The sequence below is a fragment of the Pagrus major genome, chromosome 5 (assembly GCF_040436345.1).
Source record: "Pagrus major chromosome 5, Pma_NU_1.0".
Classification (NCBI taxonomy): domain Eukaryota; kingdom Metazoa; phylum Chordata; class Actinopteri; order Spariformes; family Sparidae; genus Pagrus; species Pagrus major.
Genome location: NC_133219.1, coordinates 33,601,704 through 33,611,765, shown reverse-complemented (window position 1 = coordinate 33,611,765; position 10,062 = coordinate 33,601,704). Strand labels below are relative to the sequence as shown.

The 10,062-nt window shown below is 37.6% G+C and overlaps 1 protein-coding gene across 2 annotated transcripts; it reads right to left on the bottom strand.

Annotated features, from left to right (window-relative positions):
• Positions 1–3,378: 3,378 nt before the first annotated feature.
• Positions 3,379–9,320, bottom strand: mier3b (mesoderm induction early response 1, family member 3 b). Of its 2 annotated transcripts, XM_073466308.1 has the most exons (13): positions 9,255–9,320; positions 9,050–9,074; positions 8,610–8,755; positions 7,960–8,082; positions 7,748–7,871; positions 6,719–6,792; positions 6,521–6,593; positions 6,255–6,403; positions 5,960–6,041; positions 4,567–4,661; positions 4,319–4,446; positions 4,073–4,227; positions 3,379–3,926 (listed from the first exon to the last, which is right to left on the bottom strand). In XM_073466308.1, the coding sequence occupies exons 3-13, from the start codon at positions 8,706–8,708 to the stop codon at positions 3,451–3,453; spliced, it is 1,578 nt and encodes a 525-aa protein (XP_073322409.1). In that variant the 5' UTR covers positions 8,709–8,755; positions 9,050–9,074; positions 9,255–9,320; the 3' UTR covers positions 3,379–3,450. The 2 variants fall into 2 exon arrangements, with proteins under 2 accessions (XP_073322409.1, XP_073322408.1); XM_073466307.1 differs by lacking the exon at positions 9,255–9,320 and having other exon boundaries at positions 9,050–9,098.
• Positions 9,321–10,062: the final 742 nt, after the last annotated feature.

Here is a 10,062-nt window from a genome sequence, read left to right as displayed (position 1 = left end):
ACCAGCAGTGTTACTCACGTACTTGCACTTTTTTCACTCGGCTCAACACATGAAAAAAAAAAAGTTTCACCCGTGAAAAAAAAAATGTTTCACTTAACTCGACACATGGAGAGAAAAAAAACATTTCACACTTGAAAATGTTTTTTTTCACTCGGCTCGACACATGAAAAAAAATATTTTTCACCCATGGAAAAGATTTTTTTCACTCGGCTCGACATGAAAAAAAAACATAAAAAAAATATTTTTTCATCCATGAAAAAATACATTTTTCCTCAACACATGAAAAAACAGATTTTTTTCACTTGGCTCGACACATGAAAAAACATGTATTATAAAAAACATATTTTTATAAGTCTTTACTCTTGGCTGTTAACATCTTCATCTTTGTAATCATAATTTGATTTTCATTCTGTGATTTATCTGAAATGTACAGATCTCTTTCCAAAGTCAAGAACTGTCTAACTTACTGTGATGACAAGTGAAGTAGGTGTGATTAACAGCCTTTGAATTAGTATACCTGCAATAATTAGCTATTCTTTATTTTAAAAAAGGCCAAAATTTCAATCAAGTTTATCTAGCGGAAATTCTTTCAGTGAAACTGTGGGAATAATCACATCATAGGTTTCAGTTTTACTAAAATTTTCTTTCACTTTAACCACAATCTTTCCTTATGAATCAGTAAGTGTATGTGTGAGAATCTGTGTAATGAGAAAGAACGTGCGATCGTCTCCGAACCTTTTCCAGAGCTTTATTTCTGGATCTGTACACAAGGTATTAAAGTACAACAGAAAATACAAAATAATGTTTAACAAAAGAAAAAAAAACAACTCAATGTTTATGTACAATTCTTATAAACAATAAAGATAGCTTCTTGAACATTTCTCATAGTGAAGTTTTTGATTGTCTATATTTCTGGATATACATTTTTAAGTTTTGTAGGTTTTTTATTCACAAAGGTGTTTTTGTTTTCATCAAAGGACTCGAGTTTTCTTTTTCAAAACCACAACTGCTATAATTTTTTTTTTTTCCTTTTTAAACTTCAAAACACAATACAAAATATAAAATAAATTTGCTTAGTGCTCGCTTGCACACACAAGTCTCATACCATGAGATATCAATAAAATATCACATTTTCGAGAGTTCACAGAGTGGTGAAAAACCTACTTCTACTACTTAATGGCCTTTACATTCTGACAGTTTTTCTGAGTCTTTGTACAAACCACAGGTGAAATAAATATCACTGCACTGCTAAAGCTAGAAGAGCTCGGAGGACCTACTGCATTATGCACATTGCATTAAAAGAGAAACTAGCTCTCCACATACTTAGAGCAGCAGCCATCCCTTTACCATCAAGACAAATATAGACGACGACATGTAAAAAGATTTTTTTTTCGAGGAAAGAAAGATGAGCGTCTTTTACACATGGCTGCAAGTTTTGAATGCAAATTTGCAACACTGAGTCATATCAATACGTCTTTAGGTAAAACCGTTTTCAGTGGTACACTTGAGAAAACGAACACAGCTGGCATGCGTGGTTTCAGCTGGGTCCTGGGGGGTTCTGGGTATCATGACTTTGCAAAGAGAGAAAAAAACAAAATTCAAACACCAAGTCAACTGGTAAAATGCAAAAACCCAAAATATCTGTACATATCTACAAATTATTGCCTTTTTGACAAGGAATCAAATTAAAACCTTTGTATTAACACAGATTCACAAGTGTAAGAGGTCAGTTAATAGACTTTTTAAAGGCTATTTGCTAATTATTTACATGAAACGCAAAGTGAATATCTTTCTAATGCTGGGCTTAGAAACTGAATTACTCAAACTTAATGATGGTCTATAGGCATGAATCCTGTCTGTACACACATGGTGAATTACAAGATGTATGGACATAACAAACATGTTGTACCCCTGAAACAAACTAATTATTCATAGCACAATGCATAGATAAATTAAGTAAACACTACTACTGCATCCAATCAACTGACAATGACCTGCTAAACATTTTACAATTCACAATTAAATGGACTTCAGTCAAGTGAAGAAAGCTCCATTTCTGCTACTAGACTCCAAGAAATTGTCGACCAGATTATACAAGGCATTCTCTCTAGTCAGTACAGGTTAGGCAGAGGTTAAATACAAACACAGAGTGGCTTTAAATAAAGAGATAATACTGCTAGCAGGTTAAACCCAAGCTTGCGAAGTGGTCTGAAAATGGCGTTACTTAATTTAGGAGCATATTCGAACATTAATTTTCTTTTTTTACTACAACTAAAAGGACATATACAGCTAAGCTTGTCTAATAGTAGCATGAATGAAAGCATTAGTTCCAAGGATTAAACAAAATCTCACAAAAGGTAAACATATATGCAATAAATACAAACTTAACGGTGCCAGATGATGTCTACGTTCATCAACCATTTGACCAATATCTTTGCATTGCAATATTGCTGTTATGGTTCTCTTGTCTCACTGATACCCTCTTCAATAGAAGCAGGATTTAATTAAAAAAAAAAAAAAAAAAAAAACTTACACAAACCCACTCGTAAAACATGGTGACACCCATTATGTTACTCTAGTGTTCGTTGTCACCTGTTTAAAAAATCCAATAGAAAAACTATGAATCAAAGACTATAATTTGGGTTTGAATGAACTGTTGCAAACATTCACATGTTCCAGTTTGGCAACTTTGAACAGTTGAAAAGTAAACGAGCAGACAAACTACAGACGAGCTTCCACAGGAGAAAAGATTAAAAAAAATTAAAAAAATTAAATAAAACCAAGCTGGAAGGCCTTAGCAACTGAAGCCACGTCACTTTCTGGTCTCCAAGCTAAATTACGTGCTAGTGTTGCTCTTCATACAATGTCTAGCCGGGTTTATTTGGGGGCAAATAAAACCCGTTTGCACCTGTCTGTTTACTAAAAAAGTACCTGTAAACCAAACACTAATTAAAAACGATAAAATAAAAAAAAGTACCACTTCAAGCAACGAAGACAAGCAACTAAATACTAACACTAGAGGCAGAAAACTAAGCCATTTTTGGCAGCTGGAAAGAATGGCAGGATAACTTAATGTAGCTCTGAAGATGTTGTGTGTTGATGTGAGGGAGGAAGATACACAACTCTCCTACTGCAGCCTCTGGGCCCCACTGTACATGGACGTTACACATCTCAAGACCGCAAAACAAAAATAAAATAAATGGCTATATAAACTCTTGAGAGAAATCAAGATTTTAGTTCTATATGATAGACATCACTGATGTCATATTACACAAAAAATGAAAACAAAAAAGTATATTCATATACATATATATAGATGTGTATATATATATATATATATATATATATAATAGAATTTAAACAAATCAGATTCTCCAGTGAGGTCAGTCTTATGTACAAGCTGGATAAGGGATTTCAAAAGGGAGAAACAAGGGAAGAAGACGACGAGGATCACTCTGACTGAAGTGTCGCAGTGTGCTGTGTGTGGTGCCGTGCATGTGCTCCCAGAAACCCGTTGGGCTCGTTGCTGCCGGCCAAGCTCCCAAAGTCTGTGACGGACACTGCCATTTTGGCGCCGGTAATTCGGTGGTGATGCGCCGCTGTCCGTCGCGCTTCAAAGTCCACGCCGAGGTTACCCACAGACACGTCATTGATAAAGGAGTCGGGCAGGGCCATCTTGAGTCTCTTGGAGGGCCGCTCGCAGTCCTTGTTGACGCACACTCCTCCTAGCTGGCCCAGGTCGGAATGGTAGAAGCCGGCGTCGAGCATGTTGAGGCAGTCGGGGTCCGTGCCGTTAGCAGGGAACCCAAGGGATTCGTCGTGGTTCAGGGACCCACGATGGAGACTGTCCAGTGGAGGAAAGCTGTAGGAGTCCAGGCAACTAACCTCTGCAGGGCTGCACACTGTGGCTACACTGTTACTCAAAGCTGCAGGGAGACAAGAAACACAATTAACATTGAATGATTGATTAAAAATGACGTGACATTAACAAATGCTGCAAATCTTTACTACAATAACTGTCTTTAATATTGTGTTTCTTATTGTGACGTTTTTCTACCATCCCGTTACTGACCTGTGAGGTCGCTGGCAGTGATAGAGTTGAGCAGGCTGAGCTGTTGGTCTGTGGTGGTTTCCAGCCTTCCTCCTCCGCCTGCTCCTGAACACACAGAGGAGGAACTGTCCACTGCCAGTCCTTCTGCTTCATCCACCAGCCTGTCCATCAGGTCACTGGATACAAAGAAACATGTTCAACGTTTTTGATTTTCTTTTCAGAGCTCACTGTATTAAACATAAAACATAATCTTCTCCTGACACTTACGTTACACCGGGATAACTGCTGTACTTTTTCTTCCCAAACCGATTCTGCTGCACAAAAAAGTCGAAGCGCTCCGACTTTTTCCACATGTAGTAAAACGCCACACATTCTGCTACTGTTCGTGTTGTCACCTGAGGGGGGGATAAAAGAGAGGAAATACGAAGAATGAGAACGTTTCACAGCTTCATATGTGTAGGTCTTCATGCTTGTATAGAAAAAGAAATCTCGTCCAATCATGATTTAAGACTCACTTTGTGTTTCTGTATGAGGTGAAAATTCTTGTCATACATCTGTAGTGCGTGTTCAAAGTTCTTGCATTCCTCTTCTGACCACGGAGGCGATTTTTCTGAAATAAAGCCAGAAATACATCAATATATTGTTGGTGCACGATAAAGCATTGATGTGTAAACAAAAGGGTAGACCCATTAGAAATCAAGACTGAATGCATGTAATACTTTTATACTTCTACAGACTGTATGCGATGTGCTGATTAAAATCAATTGTGAGGTCACTATTTTTTGAAGTTCGTTTCTTTTTATTTTAAGGATTGTGTATAAAGGTTGGTCCCACACTCAAAAATGGGTGACAAAGACATACACTATACCACAACACAGGTCTATCCTGTTAGTATACTGTTCTTGGCCAAAATGGATTTTAATTGCCACATGGAATTCACCATGGCCATCAGCACAGCTCACTTCATGCAAATAAGTGAGGTCATTCTCCCACGTTACACTAAAAAAAGTGCACATTTGCATGATATGAAAAGGTAAGCAAAATATAAGGAACGCTTTGTGGGCGAAAATAGTGATTCGTCAGTGGCTAGGTGTCAATTTGTCAAATGTTGAGAAACATACAGTTTACGTCAGAGGCAGGACAGAGAAACCTCTCACCACATCAAAAGTGAAACATGACAAAGAATGAAAAATGAGAGGATGCGCTCAGACTATCACAAGTGACTGTGGATATTCATATCGCTGTGAAAAATGATGTATCATATTCAGGGATATATATTTATGTAATTTAAATAAGAATATAAATCATCGAAAAAGGTAAAAATTAAAAACATTAGTACGTGTTACACTGCATTAAACTGCTGTCATAAAGGACATTTAACGTCCTTTCTAAATTTTAATACTCCTTTCTAAATGTTATTACTTTTTTCCTCCAATGTTTTGATAAACTAGTTTGAATTAAAATGTTCTTCATTAAAAATGTGTAAAAAAAAATTGCTTTCTGCTTCAACCAAAAAGATTATCTAACCTCCCCTGTCTACCTGCTTGTGTAGTAACAAGTCTTGAATACAGATAGGTGGATTGGCATAGTGGTTGCTGTGGACAGTCATGATGTGCCTGCCCAGAACAATGTCGACTGTCAAACTAGAGCAACTCATTAAGTTTTAAAGAGCTTTGGAGAAAACTTTTCAGCAACTGCACATGGGTTTCTCACAACATTTAAGTGCCATAGCATCCTTGAAAATGCTTTACTCTGTAAATAGATTGTCTCGGCCAATTGTATCATCTCAATTACCATTTGTGCCAAACCTAAAAGTTACCTTCAACAGAATAAGCCACCTGAATTCAACGGCAACATTTAATATTTTATTTGGGTTGGCTGGCAACCTGCAGTGTTTCCTTTGCTTACCTTTTGAGGACCTTACACGGCTGCAATATCTCTCTAGTGCTTCACGGTAGTTGTAGTTACACTTGACGAGCTCATTCAAAGCCTATGTGGAAAGAGTGAAGCGGTCAAGACAGGAACATTGAGCACATGATTCCCATGCAAAGTAGAAACAAATTATCTGAAGTATTGAAAGCATAATTGCTATACGACACAGAGAATGAAAGTCAATTCAGAATATACTCGACTGCGTAAGCTCACATACATTGTGTTCATTGTGTCACAACATGAAAGGACTGAACATTAAGACATGACTGACCTGTTCATTGTCTCGAACGTGCATCCCTGGTTTGTCACATCCTGTCTTTTCATCTGTTGTCCGTGACAACACGTCACACAGGAAACTTCTAACCTTGTTCTCTGGCAATGTACCTGGGCTCCATAATAACTCATCTTCATCTTCATAAGCTGCATAAGAAAGTACATCAAGTAAAATTAGTCACCTGGTGTATATGCTCTGGTCTTTATTATAGCGCTAGAATCACTGTAAGCATCACATTAACAAACGTGTCAAAAAACAGTCACCTTTCTCCCCATCTTTGTAGTGACAGAGGCAAGAAGGAACCTCTGCTTGGTACTCTGTTCCCACCATTATTTCCTATGATGAAAATCAAACAAAAGTCATTAAAAACAATGTTTCACAAACCACTGTTTGATATTCAACTTAAAAAATTAAGTAAACTTCATCTCTTAAGGTGTCCCAAAATTAAATGTGTCATTTACCTTTCTGGAGTCCTCTGGGCTTGGGCCATCTTCATCACACTCTGACTCTTTGTCACCGTCGGAGATGGCGTTGGCTGATGGAAAAACAAACAACAAATAAATACCGTGACACGGATTGAATGCCAACGGCACCACATTGGTGCTGAGGCCCAGTGCTTTACTGACCAAACCTGTCTTGGTACTGTAATGGGTAATTAAAATGCCAACAGCATAACTGATACATTATGACACCTACAAAACTGGGCCATTGTTGACAAATGTCACAGTGCTGAAACAATTAGTCTATAAATCAAACAGATAGAAAATTACAATTAATTTAAAACATCACACTGGGTTCTGGGAACTTGTGAACATTTTTCTCTGTTATTTTCCATTACAGAGACTAAATGATAATCAAATAATAATGAACAGACTCATTAATACTGAAAACAATCAGTTCCGCATTTAGCCTCACGTAGTACTCTGTGCTCGACTGTAAGGAAAAGCACTGCACTTTCTGTAAGTGTTCAGTTGAATTTTAAAAACACTTGTCTAACAACACAATTTTTTGTTTTTATTATTCATACATGTCTTGTAGAGCTATTTAATGGACCAGAAAATAATCGACAACTACTTTCATAAAAGTAATTTTTCACACGAAAATGTCAAACATTCACTCGTGTCCACCTCTGGATTGTGAGGATTTGCTGTGATTAGTCTTGGATAGTGAAGTGAAGTGAATGTCTCAAAGTTTTGGACTGTTTGGTTGGACAAAACAAGACACCAAACGTCAACATGGGCTTTAAGAAATTAGGCTTTAGGAAAGTTTACTATATTCTGACATTTGATATACCAAACCATTAATTGATAAATCAAGAAAATACACAGCACATTAGTTAGTTATAAAAATAGTTGTTAGTTGCAGACCTAATGTCATGAATCTGGTGGTTTATTTGTATTAATTACATATTGTAATGCATTACATGACAGGATTTCATCCAATGCATTGCTCAAGACATTAAGTTCAGTTATGTTTTACATCACACTTACATCGAAGTGTTCTTGGGAAGAAATCCGTTGCCTCGTGTGAGGTTACAGAAGGGGTCAGATCATCAGCTGACGACTGGGTTTCCTCCTCATAGTCCCCAGACAACAGGTCTTTAGCTATTTCCTCCTAGAGAGAAAGAATAAGATTAATTGTATACTGGAGCCAAATCTTTGAATTGGCTAAATAACATCACCACATTAGTGTAATTATTTACCTTGTCCAAAGTCATGTCAGGCAGCTCATCAGTCAGGTCTCCAGACGAGCTGTCTATACTGGAGCCTGCTGAGGCTTCGTAGCGATAGATGGCCAAGAGTTCTTCCAAAGGCATGTTCCCCTCCTGGAAGAAAAAAGAGGAAGGTTAAACTCAGCAAACCATAAATTTAATACAACCATTGTTATATTTTCTGCGTCATCCAAATTACAATAAAACTTTCGGACTGAAAACCCTTGTACTTTTGACCTAATTGTGCATGTTTATGTATATGGTTGTTTTTTGTTTTTTTTAAAGAAAAGAGCCAATTCTACAGTCAAAGAGAGTTTAAAGCCAATCAGTGTCTAATGATACACTAATTCATTGTCACCAAGAGATAATTTATGGCTATAAAAAGAGATGGCTTCCCCATATCATTATATAGGTCACACTAGTAACTGTCAGCTTTTTTCCCCAGGTGACAGCAACGTGTCAGTATTTGCAGCCCCACTGCATTTAGAAGATGGTCTCCCTGGCTTTTCACATAAACGATACAAATCTTGCATATGCACAAATGCGGATTCGATCATTTAAGATCACAGTTTTTTGGGTCGGTTATTTTTTTTGGCATTTTACATTGTTTTTCGGGGCATTCTGTGCTTTAACTAGTTTACCTTTTCCAGATCTGCAAGCTCAGAGCGAAAATTCCTCCCTCCCTCCAAAGACTCTTCCTCCTCCAGGGTCCTCTCGTCATCATACTCGTGAACTAACATCTCTGCTGTTGGGTCAAAGTCATGGTCCTCTGACGACAAAGAGCCAACTGAATGAGAGGAAGAAAAGAATCATCAATATTTAAGTTTAATCGCACAAACAAGCATTTTTTAAACTCTGCAAATTAAAGATTTACATTTAAAAAAAGATGCATGTACATAGTTATTATTTTGCAATTAGAAAAGCACTACATTTTGGCCATTTCAAAGCCATTTTTCTCTGATAAAGTATATAATAAAAATATATAATGTTATCTTCATACTTCTGTTGTGCAAAAAACTTTAAGCAAGTACAGGATAAAACGGAGAGAGAAATGCTAAATTTCAGCCAAATGTTTTCTTACCTGGACTTGAACTCCCTAGGGAAGCCTGCAAAAGAATAAAAACAGAGCATAAATAAAAACAACAGTTGAAACATGGATTCAAGTATTACACCAGCGCTTCATCTATACACACACTATCAAGCCGAGTTAAAGAAAATGCATTTACAGTTCGTCTTATGACCACCGTAAACACGAAAACTGCATTTGCCGCTAACCTTATCGTTACCTGGGATAGGTGGCTAATTCAACGTTAGCCGCAGTTGGACGCTTCACACTGAGGACTGTTGTGAGCAAAACTGTAGCTTTAAAACCACGGAATTAAAATGATGCCTTTAGTAAAAGATGATCGAAGTAAAACAGAAGAATAAACGGAGGGCGACAGGACGATTTACGCAGTGTCGGCTTCTGTAACAGTTAGCTAGCCAGCAAGCTAACCCCAAAGCCTGATGTTAACGTTATGCACCGAAAAATGTAAACACTATTTTCGTTTGCGCGGCACTGCACTCGACAGAGTTAGATGGTATACACGGTACAGCTGTCGCCAATTTATCCCGAAGAGAAAAAATAAATTTCCATTCATAACACACGCGATACAATCTGTTATTTCCTTTAACCAACAAGCTAACGTTAAATTTACGTATCAATTTACACAGCCGCTACACCAAAGCAGCTGAGAGAGCGAAGGCGCAGCGGCCTTGTAGTGAAGGATCAGTCCAGACATTCAAGCATATTTTAGAGGAATAACAATGGCAATTATGACACGAAACACGCTATATAGAAGGCAAAAACCATCGTTGCCTCAATCGATAGCTTAGAAATGAAAAATACAACACACAAAATTTAAAAATATCGATTTAAGATCGATTGCTTCTCCCCTGTTTTCCCTCTTACCTCCGCCATATTGGTACCTTTAGCTAATGGGCTCGATCTAGCGCAGTACCCGGATCAGCGCTCTCAGCCAATCAGAGATCCAGGTGACCGTCGTAGTCGTGACGCCGTTCAAACCAACCACTGGCCAGACTAACGGGAATAAT

Excerpts from the sequence above, each read along its gene's own strand:
- mier3b (XM_073466308.1), bottom strand. The coding sequence starts at position 8,708 with ATGTTAGTTCACGAGTATGATGACGAGAGGACCCTGGAGGAGGAAGAG. Across the intron at positions 6,793-7,747 it reads CTTCCCAAGAACACTTCGAT|CCAACGCCATCTCCGACGGT; the intron begins GTAAGTGTGATG and ends TTTTTCCATCAG. Across the intron at positions 4,228-4,318 it reads AGCAGTTATCCCGGTGTAAC|TGACCTGATGGACAGGCTGG; the intron begins GTAAGTGTCAGG and ends CTTTGTATCCAG.